The following is an 18029-nucleotide window of genomic DNA, read 5'->3' as shown; positions in this document are numbered from 1 at the left end:
TAATTTTTCATACTAATTTTTCATACTAATTTTCACACCCTGAGAAATTCAACGGTGGAAACGATGTCTCGTTTCAAGGTACGTATTAAATCAATATTAATTGGAAATCTTAAAAAAAAAACAAGGAACAGCAGAATTTTTATATAATTATTTTCAGATAATTATCTAAAAAACAATCATTGTTTGTATATATCGTTACTAAATGTTACTCTCTTATAAAAATATCCTTTTCGATTATAAAATTAAAGGAGACAATTAAAGGAGATACGATGCATCTAAGGAAATTTCTTTTTATTCATATTTTATTCATATTTTAAAATCACATTTTTCGAAATCAAATACTAATTATGCAGTCCTGATTACTGGCAACTTGTAAAATATTCGTGATACACGCGAATCACAATCATATTTCACAATTGAGCATTTTGATTATTTCGTTTTCCCATGACTTCGTTATGGGTTTGTCACGTTTCCCTTGCCGCCGTCTCCCTCGGGACTCTAATTTGCAACAATTCGATCTGGATCTCCTCGACACTTCTGCCCTTCGTCTCCGGCACTATCACAGAGACGAATATGGTTCCGATTAAACTTATCATGCCGAATGTGGCGAATGACGAGGAGAGTCCCATGAGATCCACCATGTCCTGAAAGCATTTCGTCACCAGGAAAGTCAGCGTCCAGTTACATATCACAGTGGCAGTGCTCGCTACGCTCTTCATGTTGTTCGTGAACAACTCGCCGACCATCAACCACGGTATAGGACCGAAGCCAATGCTGAAAATCACGATGAATATCACGAATGAGAGCAGAGGAAGCCAGGTGAAATTCGAGAGATCGTACGATTTCTGAAACAACCACGAGAGAAATTCACAAATCCACTTGAGACATTTCGGTACAGAAACATGAAATTACAGCTATTGAAAATTTACTTAAATTTGATGACAATTCATATTTTTAATATTTTTAAATATTTAAAGAGTTATAGATTCGCAATTTAATATCTTTTTTTATTATAATAATTAAAAAAAGAAAGGTATTATCGAAAAGATATTATTAAAATTAAATAATTAATTTGTTAATAATTTCAAACCTTTTACCTGAAAACGAAAGTATCCCGACAATATGAACATACAATTGGCCATCACTGACGCACTGATGAACAATAATAGTTTTCTGCCAACGCGCTCGATCATAACGGTCGAAAAGTAAGTGGCGATCACTTGTACGACACCGACGATTACCGACGACGTGGACGAGCTCAGAATTGAACCCGCGTGGTCGAAGATTCTTTTTGCATAGAATATCAGAGCGTTAACGCCGGAAAGTTGTTGGAAAACCATTAGGCCTAAAACGTTATTAAATTAATAAAATCAATAAATACTAGAAAAACTCAATTAGCTTGATAAAATTAATTAAATAATTAACCACTGTAATAAAATGTTACATAGTAATTAGTTTGATTTAATTAATTGGTAATTTAACTTAAATTAAACGTTTCTGATTACCGAGTACAATGTAGGTGGCTTTGCGATAATTTCTCAAATCCAAAATACTGGCTCTGGCATCTCGCGTTTCTGATGCTTGGAGCTCAAGACTGGCCAGTTCCGTTTCGGTGCGGTAGTGCATCCCTCTAAAATATTTCAGCACGTCACTCGCCTCGTTTTTCCGACCTTGCATGACCAGCCATGCCGGTGATTCCGGTATGAATGGAAAGAAGATTAAAAGCAAAGCGGGCGCCACGGAACAAAGTATCGCGATGACGTGCAAGCTATCGGTAAAAGCTGCAAACGCAATGTCATTATTTCAACGCTTATCATTTCAGGAAAGTTATTGTGTAGTTGCGTCCCAGAACTCTCGCGATGAATTTGAATTTTTTATTGTTGCGTTGCGAACGCCATCAAACTATATAATGATCAAAATTTAGATCTCTTTATAATGACGTCTTTTGTTCTCCGCGTTATTAAAATTCTGACATCACGGATGAGTATACGGATGAGAGAGGAGAAATAACATTCGCATATTATGACAAATTAAGATTGACAGTTATGAATTGCAATTATTAACGGAAATTATTTATATTAATTTTGTTAAAATCGGTGATGAAAGTAATAATATATATTCGATGCATGTTGATGCATTTCTAATGTTGACTTAATAGATTTTGCGCGACACCAAATTCACATACCGTGAAATTGATCGGCATTAAAAATAAACTTATATAAAGAGAAATGCATTCTTTACCAGTAGCATACGCGAAGAGAATTCCGGCAGTAATCTGCAACTGAAAAATGGTGCCAAGCAAGCCCCTAATGCTCTGCTCGGCAATCTCAGAAGTGAACATGGGAACAACGACGGATGCTGCGCCGCATGCTGCCCCCGCAATAAACCGAGCTAGGAAAACCCTTTTGACGGAAAAACTCGATTACGTAACGTAAGTAGAAAATCAATGAAACTGTACCTATAATAAAATCGTTATCGTTGGCTGGGAACGCAGCCAATATGATTGATGAATAAAATGATTTCGTGATTAACTTTTATGAAAGTTTATGGCTCGTAATTTTCAATTCACAACTATCAAGCAAAGCCGTTATTACAAACAAGTGTGTATGGCACACTTATGGCGCGTCTATCGAAAATAATATAAAAATACTATAGATGTTATTGTAATTCAAGCTAGGATTTTTTAACCGATGAGTATCGACTTTGCTTCTAAAAGTATCAATAAATTCGCAATAAAAATATCATCACGTTTATCATTACATTTAAGATATATGTATATTGATAAATATTTATTGATAAAAACAAACTGAGAATATTAGGGAGAGTTTAATTTACTAATTGTTTAGGATAACCAACTTTTTTTGATAATGTTCAATTTTTATGCAAACTAATGATAAAAGCCATTGAAAGTATGACTTGGATATATAATATTTTTTATTTTTTATAATAGAAAATTTTATTTATTTTTTTTTTTTCATTTTTTTTATAAGTTATACAAATTAAATGTTTATTATTTTATTATCGACATAGTCACGCAATAAAATCGCGAATAAAATGCTAAGGCTATGTTGAAATAGAAGAGAACCTTACCATATCTTATTGAAATAAGAGAACCTTACTATATCTTATTGAAATAAGAGAACCTTACCATATCTTACTCTGCGCGAATCCAACAATGTACCAACATAAAAATAAAGGTAAGGTTGTCACCCAAATTGTCTTCTTCCGACCAAATCTATCTGCCAACATTCCCGCTGGAATAGCGGTCGGGATAGCGCCGAGCGGGACCAAGGAAGAAATCCAGGAACCTTCCTGATCGCTGACAGACAGCGTGTCATTCTTGTTGTAAAATGGCAAAGCGGACGACGTCCACGACAAATACGTGCCAATCGAGAACGCGCCGAGTGTCGCTAAGCGGTAACAGAAAGTAAATGTCAGACACGTTTCATCTCGTAAAATGCCTCTTGAGAAATATTTTATTTGATCTATCTCGGGAAATATTTTATCTTCGACAACGTTATGTCTTGAGGATTCTTCCGCTTCGCGCTACACTTGATATTCTTCGCTTAGAGATCCCACGGGCATGCGGCGACGGAAACGCAAAGTTACAGTCAAGTTAAATTACAGTTGAGAGACGTCTATCGAAAGAGATGGTTTTAACTACGCGAACTTTCGATTAAATTAAGACACGCGAAGATTAATGTCGGCAATCGCGCGCGTTAATAATCGCGGCTTTTTTCAAAGCTTTGCTTTCGAAGCTTCCGAAAGTCACAAAAAGATGAGAGGAGAGATGAATTTATTCGTTTTTATATCCTTTAAAATCTCTCTTTAATCGAGTAAACGTTTGCATTTGGATTTACTGTTTTTCAACTATTTCGCGACTATTAAATATTCATGTGTAAGTGTAAGCCGCATCTCAATATCGCGCGAGTTCACGGGAGGATTAAGCGCGCCCACCCACAAAACTCACCCACAAGCACGCCCACGTATTGTGTGTATTTCGAAGTCGGTCGCTCGCGCGACGAGCTCTCGTCGCTCTCTGCGATTAAAGCCATTTCACGAGAATGGCTCGCGATCACTTTAGTCACTTAAAACACTTTGCAAAAATGACACGGTTTGCCATGGTATCTCCGCGCGAACGCACGCCCGACAAGGGGGAGAGAGAGAGAGAGAGAGAGAGAGAGAGAGAGAGAGAGAGAGAGAGAGAAAGAGAGAGAGAATTTAAATAATATTGAACCGAAAAAAATGTCGTGAAGTTCGTCCGCTGTAGACTGCTCGTCTTAATCCCGCTTTCTTCCGCGTCAAGACCTCGTTATCAGCGTTTATGCTGATATCGGCGATTGTGTGTTGTAACCTCGACGCTTACGTCATGATCGGAGACTTTCATATCATCAAAAGTAAGCTGATTATCTATATTTGTATTATTACCACATCTTTCGCCATGATATTTTAAACGTCTTACGAACTCACGCGACATAATTATGCGTGGATAAAGTTCATCTGCCGCTATTCAGACTGCGTTTATGTCACGGTGTTTCATACGTTGCATTCAACAGAACCCGCTTCCCCTTTCAACGTGGGCCAAAATGCGTTGTTCCTTGGATACAAATACATTCAATCCTTTCGGGAGCGGAAATACTGAAACTTTATATTTCGATAATTCTCTCCGAAATACGACGGGGTATTTCCACGAATGTAATTTCTGTATGTCTACAGAGAACAATCCATAATATTTGAAATTTGAAGATATAAGAAGGTATTAGAGAGAAAATATAGCTTTCAGGAAACTTATCAAATTAATAATAATTCATTATTTTTTAATAAAATAAAATTACTTTTTAAATAAAAATGTAAATACATTACGCAAGTTGAACAACATATTTATTAAAGTTCTTCAGGTTACTTATTATCATTTTTTTTATGATGCAAGAATGATTGAGGGGGAATAAATAAGAGACAGGAGGACAACAGTAGAGATTGCATTTTTCATCTGTATTTATGTAATATATAATCAATAAGTGCAATCTATTAACAATCTTGAAAACATGACGTCATTAACGTCTTTCGATCGTGCTAAAGATAATGGAAGTAGAATGTTTAGAACGGAACGTGAAATAATTTATTTGGTCGCGATCGCGAAATAAGCTTAACATTACAAAAAAAAAATAAAGTTAGTTTTAGGAGGATACTCGAATACGAATCAAGTCCGTTCTTTCGCGTTTCCACGAAAATAATCATTGAACAAACTCGAGAAGCATTCGCGTAACATTTCCTCAAATTCCCGACACCGATATTTATTGCGCGAGATAATTCGTTTAAACGTAAATTTTCTGAAAAATAGATCATATTTCCGTTATGATTTTTAATAAAAATATTCAAGATCTATTAAATAAATATACAAGATACATGAATCTAATTTATCTTCTCACTTCTCTTTTGATTAAAATGTGTTTTCTTGATTAAAATTTACAAAAATATATTTCTTTTTTTGCAGGATTATTCAAAGGTTTACTTTATTATTTATTTATTTTTTTTTTGCGAGATTAGAATTCACCGTTTGGTAAATTCAAAGTTCCGAAAAGGAAATTGCGTACGGTATTAATGTTTGATATCTCATACGTGACATCGCGCTTCGAAGACGAACGCTTTTATGTCCCACGGGACGTTTTCTACGGCACCGACATGATTATCACTTCGCCTCGGGCAGATTAGTTGCCAAGACTCTGAATCCATTGTGATCGGCGATGTAATGCACCTGCTGAAGAATCCCGTTGGGGTCGATGTAACTGTAGGCTCCCCTGGTGGTACCGTCGAGCGACCTGGATTCGGTTTTCGCGCTCGAGTCTCCGGTGTAACTATAATCGTATTGGCCCAGGGAGTCCTGGGTGTGATGCAGCGAGCTGTGAAGGAATCTGTAAGGCAACACTGGAAATACGTAGGGTGCGGGCACGGCTAACCGTTTCTGGATGTTGCCGAGGGACACCAGCTTCCCCAGCTGCAAGTCACTCCGAGATGTCGTCCGTTCGTCGTTCTTAGGGAGAAGCGTGTTCTCCCTTAATGACGTTGGAGTAGGTAACGACGAAGCGATGGTGGTAGCGGTGCTGGTGCTCGAAGGCACATGCGATACCTTCGAGAGACTCGGATCTGGCTTGGGAACGTTGATTTTCTCTGCCTCTGACTTTGACAGTAGGAACGGATTTTGAGTATCCTAAAAAAAAGAATCGAATAAAAGAAATCTTTTATTTCAACACTTTTTATTTCATAGGAAATTATTTTAATATAATATATTCCGAAACTGAAATGCCATTCTAAATGTCATTTTGCAAAATTTGCTTTAGATTCTGCTATGCAAAACGTTAAATGATAACAAAATAACAAAAAATACAATATATGTATACAATATATGTATATATTCTATTCATCACGGTTTGGTATCCAGTAATCAGTAAAATTGTATTATTTTAAAATAATATGAAAAACTGTATACATATATTTTTATTGTTTACTTTATATTTGTAATAAAAATGTTCTGTTATTTTATCAACCAAACTAGTATTTAACAATTTTCAGTAATCACAGCTCTATAAATTTTATATATGTATAAAAGATCGTGTAATTCCTCCAATCACATTTCTAATCTTCATTGGAAATATCCGCGAAGAATACACACTTCTATTTCTCGCGTTTTCAAATTTGGTTCGGTTTTGCTGTTCTCGTCCGGCTGGATTTGAGCAAAACTGAAGTACGACGGCACGATTTTGTACGACAGCAGATTCTGATCCTGCCAATTGGCCTGATGAGAGTTTTGCAACTCCTCGAGATGATTTCGCTTTGCCGCGGCCACTTCCGGCGTGTCCTGTATAGTTTGCAGCTCATCCTTAGGCGATTGCGGTAGATTGCTCGCGCTGACCCTAAATCCGTTCTTATCGTCCGCGGTGTACGAGACCGTTTGCAAAATTCCATTTGCATCGATGTAGGAATATCCTGAGGGCATAAATGGAAATATTCGACAACGGTGCCATTATATCATCCGGGAAAAGCTTGTTTTGCGCGGAGGAAGGTAATTATGATATTAAATTATTGCGTCTATTACTGTAATACGTTACTCGCCGTAATTATTGTTGCTATTGATTTGCACTTAAAATAACACTAATTAGGAAGATCTTGCGTTTGATGATTACGTATACATTCATACAATTTCGCGCGCGTTATATTATGCGTCGCGCGCGTGTCGTGAGTCATCACGTCGCAATTGAGAGAGAAGCAATTCCAACGCGCAACCGCGCATTGTCATCCGAGGGAATTTGCAGGGAGACGAGCATGCGGCATATGGGCGTCTTTCTTGCATCATGCCAGCGAGCATTAGCGAAAGATTCACTCGCGAACGTAGGTCGGTAATGCACCTCTTGTAACACACTTCGCAAAAGAATGCATCCCATTTATGCACTTGCAGCACGCGCATTAGATCACGAAAGCGAATCGTGACAAGCATTACCGTTCGCTGCAGATAAATTTTGCTTTACGTTTACGTGGATGGAAGGATGCTTCCATCGGCTTCGGTGTGGTCTTTATCGATCGCGTGACTTCTTATATGAAAAAAAAAAAAAAAAAAAACACTAAGCCCTCTATATATATAATTAAAATAAAAAATACTTACCACCCTGAGTAATACCGTTCAAGGTGGACTCCGCTTTGGCATGATGGGGTCCAGTGAAGGAATATTGATAAGATCCCGATCCGTCTTGTATGTGGTATTGCCTTAACGGCGAAAGAGCCGGTATCGGACTCAGCCAAACATTGGCGAACGGCGAAGCGATGGATCGTCCGATGACGAGGCTACATAAAATCGTCTGCGGGCGGAAAGAATTAATGACAAGAATTAATTATACGTTATTGAACTGTTATTGACATATTAGCGATAAATATATATAGCTTTAATTGAAAATACATATGATAAGCTAGCGAAAAACTGTCATTAGTGAAACTAATTAATATTCGCAAATTTAATACATTCCACCGCCAAGCATAATTCAAATATCTTTCTATTTACACAATGCATTTCTGTAATAGGAAAAATAATAAAGAAATAAATACGAGATATAAAAGACGGATATTAATGAAATTATTTTTGTTGTAATGATTACCTTAAAATTGATTTTAATGCAAAAACTGTGAATTTTGATTTAGAAGCACCGAGTATTTTATTTTATGCTTATGTTTACATTATGGCATAAATTGTTAAATTATATGCTATGATAAAAGTTGAAAAATTTCTCATGACTCGTGTCAAGATCATAATAACATCAATATGTTAAGATATTTATTCTAAACAGTTTGTCTTAAGGGTTCCATTCCGCAGATGAGATACGTCTCGTCATCGAGCAACTACATTTATTAACCGATTAATTAAAATGCATCAGCTGCAACAGTTACGCAGGCGCGAGTATACGATTGTCATTACACGACAGGCATCATTTTCTACACAGGAGATTGCCATTTAGGCAGACACACGCGATAGCATTAACAATGACAGTTACACGGATATGAAGGAAGACTGCACCGCTCGTCTCGCGATGAGTGGCATAACTTTCATCGATCGCGGAAATTCAGCTCGATTACTCGGAACAGCCATGGTTTCCTGGTACAATCAAGCTGTATTTATTATAAGGTTTTTCCGCAGAACAAAACATCATTCCTCGAATCGCGAGCGAGACCAGAACTTCGATCGGGCGAACCACGACAACTATGTAGTTGTAGTCTCGCAGTTCGGCCAAATCAATAGTTATTATCCGACGATATTGAGTTAGATGTTCGCATTGAAATGCTAGTACACAGGGGCGATTATTGACGTGTTAACACGGGTTCTGCCTCAAAATACGCCCGGATAATTAAATAATTGTAAAATCGATGCGGCCGCGAATATGTCGCGAGTATATCTCTTTTCTTTCTCTCATCTTTCACATCGGAAGATTTTCACGGATACGCAGTAAATTGAATTATAAAACTTTCCTTTCACCTCAGTCCTCGTTTGTCAAACGCGGGTAAAATGCCAAAAGTTTATTTCTATATCATGAAAACACACGACGAAACTGAATTAGAAACGCCCACGAGTGAGACAAACTGTAAACTATCTTAGGATTAATTACAAATTGGTCGAGAGAACATGACTAAAAAGAGAACCTGGCGGCACAAGGATGCTAACTACAAATTATATCAATTCGCCATCGATCTCATCGGATTATTTAGTGTGCGCAGAAAATCTCGGCGCGAAAGAAATAAACTATCGAAATTAGAAATTCACTCACGAGTATCATGATCGTCCTCGGTTGGATCAGGCCGGTGAACCGTCGCTCGATCGTGGTTAGCGGATCGGGCCCCTCGATCGCGGCTTTTCTTTCTTTTTTTTTTTTTTTCACTCGCCTAGGATAATCCCGGTGAGAGTCGGCTAACGGGTGTGAGAGTGTAAGCTCTCGGTCGCATCCTCTTATATAGGAGTGGACTTACCGCCGCGCACTTACGGTGGTTCCCCACTCGGCGTCGCGCGCGACGGGGCCCTAGCGAGGCCCTACGGGGCACGGGATCGTGCTCACGGGGCCCCAAGTGCCTCATCGTTGCCCACGAGTCGCAAATCACCCCGCGCTCGATTTCCAGACCGATAAATCAACATTTATTGGTCCCGGGTACGAGCCGTCGATCTTTCGCACATTCCGAGCACCGAACGGCATCCGCCGAGGATGCGCGCTTTTCGACGGCTCCCCGTGTAATAAGGATGCAAGCGCGAGCGTATTAATGGCGACGCGATGAATTCACGCAGGCCGGAATTTTAAATCTCCTCCTCGCGGTGGGTATCGGGTGTACTTTATTCGTGACAGCAGCGTATTGATATCGTTTAAGGAGATATAAAGATTAGGAGTATATAAAGATTATTTTACGACAAGCAAGTTCGAATATAGGATGGGATGACGGTATTGCTAAAGGATCTAAAAATTTGATCGGATATAAGATCTGAAAATAAGGCTTTGTTGAGTCATCAAAATAACGTAGAACGTTCAAATTGGTTGCTAAAATGAAATATTACTAAAAAATTTTGCAGTTTTATCATCATGCTCAAACATTTTACGTAATAATTTTGATATTTCAAACAAAGTTATTTTCAGATCTATATCTAACCAAATTTTTAGATACTCCAATAAAACCATTTTTTTCGTATATAGATGTCCATTTTATTTATTTATTGTTGTATTTATTTTTTTATTTTAAGAACCATTTTAAAATTAATTGTCTAGTTGATTTTCTAAAAATATATGGGAATTAATATAAATTGTTTCATTCACAATTGTATAAATTATTTCTGTTAATGTAACTGTAAATTTAAGTGAATTATCTGTACTAACATTAATAGCATTGTCTTTGTAAAGCGTTTTATTTAATTTACTTCAACAGGTTTTCAATGTTCAACGCTGTTTAAAATTGAGATTGACATTTTTCTAGAATGATTGCTTTATTGTTGCTGATAATATGTTAAATTTATTTAAAAATTTATTATTATTATTAATAATATCTCATTACTCGTAATCGAAAACGTATGTATAATTAATACAGTGTATCGCTTACACGAGTAATCTTCATTATCTCTAATCATATTATTGTTAGTTACATCGCATTTATCAACAACAATCAAAATAAACTGCATTAATGCCGAAATCGCAAATGTACGTATCATTATGAGCTGCAAAATGACATTGGAGGATAGGCAGTGGACGGAAAAAAAAGTTTCGCACATACCAATGCAAATATACGGTCATTGCACAATGTCACATACACAGAGCTGAGATAAATTTCTTCCAAGACATGCAGATTATGTACCCTTCAAATCAAATTATATATTCAAATATTAGACTGTCTCGATGATGAATAAATCGATAAAAATTTAATCGATAGTCAAAATTACGAAATAACGGTTTTACTAAAATATCCAAAAATTTAGCTATATATAAACTTGAAAATAATTTTGTTGAATTATCAAAATAATTATATAAGATACTTAAGTATGATGATAATATAATGCAAAAAATTTTTTATATTTGAGCAATATTTTATTTTGATAGCCCTAGAAAATTATTTTCAAATCAGTATTTGGTCAAATTTGTAAAATACTTCAGCAAAACTATTCTTCCACATATAAATAATACATACATTGTGTGTATATATATATATATATATAAATCAATGCATATAAATAATAGATATGATAAAAAATGATTTTTGCATGGAGAGGAAACGACAAATGAGATAATTCGTTTATTTATTCGGTTGTATATCTTAAATTTATCACAACATGCACAATGGAATTTTATAAATTTGACAGCTAACACAATCCCATCGTGCGTGGAGCGAGGATGAGACAGCCTCCGGCAACGCGCGGAGCGAGATTACGTGTGTCAGGGGATCGAAATAGCGTCCGCCTCGACAAAAATCGTTGGCGGAGCGAACCTCGAATAGAAGCAAACGCAAAATGCAATTAGCGGGCGGCAAAAATGAAACGATACTGGCACGGCGAAAGGTGGTGTTCTTTTAGGGAAGGTCCGGGACGGCCGCGGGTGCCTCCAGCGTCTCTCCAGCGCCGCCGATCGCATAAATAATGCTCGCCGCGAATTTACGACCGGCTCGCTTAATCCGACGATGTAAGGCAACGATACAAGCGTAATGAGTTCATCAATTTCGACGGAATTACTCATGTGCCCGCTCGCGCAACAAATCGCCACCGCCGAGGAGGGAGGACTCTTCTCGTCGACGACACGCGAACACGTGGGCGATGCGTTGGTTTTGACATTGGCACTAAACGGTTATATTCTCTCTCTCTCTCTCTCTCTCTCTCTCTCTCTCTCTCTCTCTCTCTCTCTCTCTCTCTCCCTCTCCCTCTCCCTTCTTTTCCTCTCTCTCTTTCTCTTTCTTCCCGCATTAAATGGCACTCGTAGAGCCGACTATCTAACCGCGCATACGTGAGGTACCGATGCGCAATAGCGATGCCGCTGAGAAATGCAACGAGAAGGCACCGTGTACGGCAGTGATCCTAAATCAACTCCCCCTGTGGAGCAAAAACAATGGCAACTATCAATTCCCTTGGTATGCAACGAGGAAAAGGAAGAAGCATATCCAATACTACGTCGATTCTGAAATATAAAGTTAATAATAATAAGTAATTTTTTCTATTAGTACGAGTTAGAGATTGGAACATAATTTTTAATTTTCTTACAAAAAGAGAAGCTTTACGAATAATTATAAATCTCATAAATATAACAATAAGCTATCTTCTATCAATCTATATCAATAAAATCAATTCAATTAATTTCTTTTGATTAAATCTTTATAAAATATCTTGTATCTTTATAAAATCCGTACTTTTTTGCTTTTTACAATCTTCTCATAAGGTGCGTTAAAAAACCCTTATATATTCAAATAAAATCTCGAGGTAATCGACAATTATCACTTTCATTGTTTCTCTTGTAACTTCTGGGATAGCTTCTGTTCGAGCTATTCGAAGACGCGGCGTCGTGACCGCGGCTCTCACGGTTTCGGAATTTGCTTCCTCGTATTACTACCCGGTTCCGCGGAGCTGGAAACGTTTTCGCTGTCGGCGTAAGTTTCCCACCGTCGGGGAGGATTTCAATGCGCGCACGGGACAACTAATCCGCATCGTGCTAATCGCAGCTGGAGCTCTCACAGTCTAATTACCACGGGCTTATTCCGAGGAGGAACGAACGTTCGATACTGCGAACTCTCGGTCTGGTCGCGCGCGACGTCTTTATTACGGCGGCTCGTATTCCGCTCGTAAAACTCTTCTCCGGGAATAACATCGGCAGCGAAGCGCGTCGCCCCCTCAGACCCTTTTTTTAGCCCATCGTTGCGAGACGCGATAGTGGGATATATATGCGATTCGAAACGACGCATGCCGATGTGTCGCCGATTTGGCGACAACAGGTCGGAATCGGCCGGGTGGGCTGATAGCGTCGTAAAGAAAAATTTGCAACTCGGAAACTGCGCCGCGGCCTCGTAAAAGCGTCGCGTAAATAAAGTCTCGTGATGTAATAAGACACAACGATCGACCGGTTTGCGAATCGCAAACTATACGTATTGTAAAAGAAGAAATGAAGTCGCTTTGATTTTATCTTAATCTGGATGAAATCGTCGCAATTTTGTGTTAGTAAGTATTTTATTGATAGTACGATTCTTGCCTATTTCGTAAAGAAATTACGTAAAGGCAATTGAAAAATAACATAAATACTATTAAATGATTTACTTTCTAAATAAAAATAGAAATTTTTACTTTTATTATCTTTATTAGCTTTTCATCATGCGTTTATTTTAATACGTTAATGTCGGTTTTAGAAGTTCTATTACTGACGTTAATTCTATAACAGACAAACAGTCAAACTTTAAGTGCACAGCTTTGTGTATACAAAATGTCCAACTACTGCTAAATCTACGCAATGTCTACTTACCACTAAATAACACAATAATTCATGTCTTGCTCATTGTTTACCCTTGCAAATTATCCTTCTCCGAGTTTGCATTTTGTTCTATAGTCATGCATGTGGAGAAATGCAAGTGCATTTCTCAGCATTAATAAAATAATTTTTTTTAGCCTAAAATTTGATGTAAGAAGAACCTGATCCTCCGCAGCTCACCTTCTTCGTCGTATGATTTTGATAGTCGATGCGATCGTATATTTCACGTGCGTAATGTTATTCCTACACGCGCGAGATACGTCCACTGGACATTCGGTTTCGCCTTTTACGGTAGGACGAATTTTTCTTGCGCGCTCGCCTCGGAGATTGTTGACCCTTTCGCGTCGTACAGTGGTGCCTAACAAGAATTGTTGGCTGATCTCGCAATTATTACAGAATATTAAAAAAGCTAAAAATATGAATAAAACGTGCGTTCATCGACGAACATTTCGCATTAAGACTCTCCCGTTTTCACGCATCTCTCAATGCGATAAGTATACCATTTATCTTCTTTTATTTGCGTCATGCGGCATTTTCTGACATGAAAAATTTTGTCGTAAATTCTTGGTTATTACTACTGTTTTCACATCGTTATTGTTTTTACAAATTCGTCAAGATTCGAGATTTGATAAATAGTTATTTTGGATATTCTCCACGTGAATTTTGTCTGCACCATGCACCACTGCTCGCAAGAAAGCAACGCCAGTTTTGATCCGCAACGTACACCGTGCCAGCGACATCGAATACAAATAGGTCCGACGTTTCGCATCCCCCTGTCGTCTCTTCGCGTCAGTAAAGGCTGTCTTGCGCTGCAGAAACGACCTGATTTACGAGCACGATCCGTAAAATCTTCCCCAAAGACCAGTCGGCTTGAATAACTCGCACGAATTGTGATATCCCCGTGCATTCGTATCGCGTCAAAGTGGAAAATATCCGATTTTAAGACCCGAATAATTCTATTTAAGGCTAAACAATCAAACAACGATAATGCAGCTTACGAATACGAGATATGTGCGCGCGTGTGTACGTACGATAACGTTTCCGCGAGCGTCTCCGAGCGAGAGGAGCGAAATCGAATTAGGCTCCCGGTATAAATTGCCGCGTCGCGATTTTTGCGTCGGAAATTCGCGCAGGCAATTATAAAAGGGCGATAAATAATATGCTAATTAGTCGGCGCGCTATACACGGCGATAAACACGGGGCGCACGGATCCTAGCGTGGCTCGGACACGATCGTGAATCACGATCATTGGCCGCGAGCGTGTACTACAAGGAGAAACTAACGTCCGATCGAAGATTACGGGGACTAACTAACGATTCCATTTGCTGATTGCTCCGGCTACTCCGGGCCACTTTTATCGGCCTACCTCCCACGAGAGAGGAGGCCGCAACGCACGCACGTAGCGATAAGCGTTGCAAGGTTGCGCGTGCTGCCCGCGAGAAACGAGCGCGATCAATTAAGATCGATCGATACTTTAATATTCCGTCCGTTCAGTGCGTGAAACTATCTCCCGATATCTCGGCCAGTCTCGCGCCCGGTGTTGCAAATATGATTATCGGTTAGCGTTAGATATTTATCGCTAGCTGTTTGTCATTACGGGGAGAATTACGATCCTTATACAGAAGCACGAATGAAGTCCCAGCGGGACTCGCGTTCGAGATATATCGACTTTGCATTAATTAATTCCGTAATACATTAATGTGTATAACTGTGAACGATATGAGTTATGGGTATTTGTTAGAGGTGTTGTCTTTTAATTTTAATCAAAAATTATCCTCTCTCGACGTTGATGTTAAATGCAATTTTTTTTTTCTCAGAAATGTTTAGCGAATTTACGTATCTAATTTTATACGTTATAATAAAGTTTCGTTATTAATCGTAAAAAATAGTTATCAGTGGGATCGGCGAGTGGAGACATTAACGATCAACGTGGAACTCGGGATTTAAAGTATAATTACTGTCCCGAGCAGATAACCGATGAGGTTCGTGAAATTTTCGTATTGTAGATAAGCAAAAGTGGACCACACATAGATCGTGACGTGAGATTGTCCGCGGAAGGCGCATGTAAGATTAATTTTCTCATATCGCCAGCATCGTAGGCTTGACTCGCAGAAATTGCAGTGTGCGCAGGAACGTTTCTTCTTTTCGTTCCGACTGAAACGCGTATCGAATTCAACAACTCGAGTCGACTTCAATTAAACTGTATAATACATGGCTTATCAGATCGAATTAAAAATAAAGCGCCCGCGTCATAAGTTCTTTATTAAGCTCTTATTTTTAACTTCTGATAATTTATCTCGTAATAAAATCTCGTTTCTTTTTAATCGTTCTTTTTAATCTTTCGGACACATGGTAACGCCACTGCGTTAAGATCCTACTAGTTTACGAACCGAAACGCTTCCAGATCTGCCGTCCGTTGATTGGAGCTCTTGGTCTAGCCACTTGGAAGAGGGACGCGAAGTTTATGCATGGGCTCCTATTTCGGTTGAATGCACGCGGAAACGCTGCAATCTCGGGCGTAAACATCTCGCGTGACGTGAGGCGCGAATAATCGAGTCGGTGCCGAGGATGCACGTACGTATACTCGGACTCCGCACGTATACTCGGCTCCGAACGTCTCGGAAATCATTATCCGGCGCTTTATCGGGCGCGGGCCATCCGCACGCGGGCGCGAAGTAACGTATGCGTGGCTTTTATCGGCTTTTATCGGCGCGAGTGCCTACGTGCGCCACGTCTGTAGTGCCGGACGTTTCTATTATCGCGAGTGTGAATCGTCGTACCTTCCCACCTTCGTCCGTGCGCGTTCTATCTCGACCACGCGCCATCGCGATCGCAGCTTCGCACGCCGGCCGAAAGCCCGATTTTTCCCCGAGAGGGAGATAGATCCCTCTCGATCGCGCTTAACTTAATGAATACGCGGCTCGGATTTCGAAGAAGCGCGAAAACAACCGTCGGGGAACAATCGTCGGATTTTCGGACGAGGGGATCGGATCTCGCTCGCGCACATCCCGATACGCGGTTTCCAACGCGCGGCTATATATATTTCTTTGATCTAATACATGGATGCTTTACGGCCGTACTCCTGTATGAGATAATGCCTCGGAGAGCTCTGGAACTCTCTGTGTGATCCAGATATAGGTTCGTTTCCTCCAGGATGGAGGACAATATAATATCCTGAGGGACAAAATACCCGCTCGGGTTTATGGCAATTCCATTTCTGCATCGTGTATTGCGCTACATTTATCTCCTCGCGCGCTCTCCGGTCCCCGATAGAAATATTGGAACCGCGCGTGATTTACGGCGACCGTTATTATTTCGCATTTACCACACTCCCGCGCTACAGATACACGCGGGCTATCCGCGTACCGTTGCAAAAACCTGAGAATTTATACGGCATTTTATTAAGGCTAATAGACCGAAGGGCGGCACCGGGGTTCGACAATAAGGGAATATTACTAGGTACTACGCGCCCGTAATGCCACGTCGATCCGGCATAATCTACGGAGCGTTTCAACGGCCTTCTCGCGAGCTATCCGTTATGCGTGCCCACGCACGCACGCACGCACGCACGCACGCACGCACGCACGCATTCACACATGAACGAACGTATGTACGCACGTGTTCGTACGCAACACTCGCGAAAATAACCCGCGCCGAGAAAACGGGTTCGTGTGAGGCGTAACGAGATCTTTATATCTCTAACGCGCGGCGTTATGCCAGATTTCATGGTGGATATTCCCTCGATCGGATTCCGATCTCCAATCGCTGACCCTCTTGCCGTGGACACTCATCGTTTATCTGCTCGTTGACCTAATCCGCGGACGTCGTTTTGACGAACGGTCATGTGTATACATTTACGGCGCCGTGAATGCCTCCTCCTTCTCTCGAAGGTGAAAACTGGGATTTCAGAACGAAGGCGTCGTGGCCAGATATATCCCGTGCATTATATATCAATATATCAACGAGAGTAAGTAAAAGAATTATAGTAGGAGTCTCCGTCGCAAATTTACAGATTTCTATTGCAACGTCCTTTTTTACAATGTAAAGGTATTGATGCATTACATCGATATATCAATGAACGAATAAAAGAATTAGGAAAAAAGTTTTGTATCACAAAATTACGAATTTATATTTATATTACGATATTCATCCAGATATATCCAAGGTTTAATTTGTTATGATGCAAATTAATATTAAAAAATGAATCATAATAACAATAGAATTTATATTACGAAGTAAAACGAATTTAGATTCTCCAACATCCTTTTCCACAATATATATTTAGATATTGATCTACAGAGAGAACAATTTTACTAGCAAATCTAAACATTTGACCAGATACAGATCTGAAAATAATTTTATTGGACCATCAAAATTATTATATAGGATATTTAAATACGATAAAAATACGATAAAAAATTTTTGATTTTCTAACAATTTGTCGTCATACAGAATAATTTTAAAGTCCCAACAAAATTATTTTCAGATCTATATTTATACAAATTTTTCGATTTGCCAGCA

At 39.2% G+C, this 18029-nt stretch overlaps 2 protein-coding genes across 3 annotated transcripts; both read right to left on the bottom strand.

Annotated features, from left to right (window-relative positions):
- Positions 1 to 276: 276 nt before the first annotated feature.
- Positions 277 to 4311, bottom strand: LOC105432527 (facilitated trehalose transporter Tret1-like). Of its 2 annotated transcripts, none has more exons than XM_089081383.1 (6): positions 4238 to 4311; positions 3149 to 3410; positions 2242 to 2402; positions 1506 to 1781; positions 1098 to 1345; positions 277 to 845 (listed from the first exon to the last, which is right to left on the bottom strand). In XM_089081383.1, exons 2-6 carry the CDS (start codon positions 3247 to 3249, stop codon positions 465 to 467), a joined length of 1167 nt encoding a protein of 388 aa, XP_088937509.1. In that variant the 5' UTR covers positions 3250 to 3410; positions 4238 to 4311; the 3' UTR covers positions 277 to 464. The 2 variants fall into 2 exon arrangements, with proteins under 2 accessions (XP_088937509.1, XP_011645679.2); XM_011647377.2 differs by having other exon boundaries at positions 3971 to 4305.
- Positions 4312 to 4982: 671 nt separating this feature from the next.
- CPR16 (cuticular protein 16) lies at positions 4983 to 9489 on the bottom strand. The gene is made up of 4 exons (XM_011647250.3): positions 9306 to 9489; positions 7658 to 7850; positions 6671 to 6984; positions 4983 to 6208 (listed from the first exon to the last, which is right to left on the bottom strand). The coding sequence occupies exons 1-4, from the start codon at positions 9312 to 9314 to the stop codon at positions 5690 to 5692; spliced, it is 1035 nt and encodes a 344-aa protein (XP_011645552.2). The 5' UTR covers positions 9315 to 9489; the 3' UTR covers positions 4983 to 5689.
- Between the last annotated feature and the right edge of the window lie 8540 nt (positions 9490 to 18029).

This window comes from Pogonomyrmex barbatus, unplaced genomic scaffold (assembly GCF_055798465.1).
Source record: "Pogonomyrmex barbatus isolate J1 unplaced genomic scaffold, ASM5579846v1 scaffold1, whole genome shotgun sequence".
In the NCBI taxonomy this organism is placed as follows: Eukaryota; Metazoa; Arthropoda; class Insecta; order Hymenoptera; family Formicidae; genus Pogonomyrmex; species Pogonomyrmex barbatus.
Note: the sequence above shows the minus strand (reverse complement) of the source record. Positions and strands in the feature narration are given on the sequence as shown.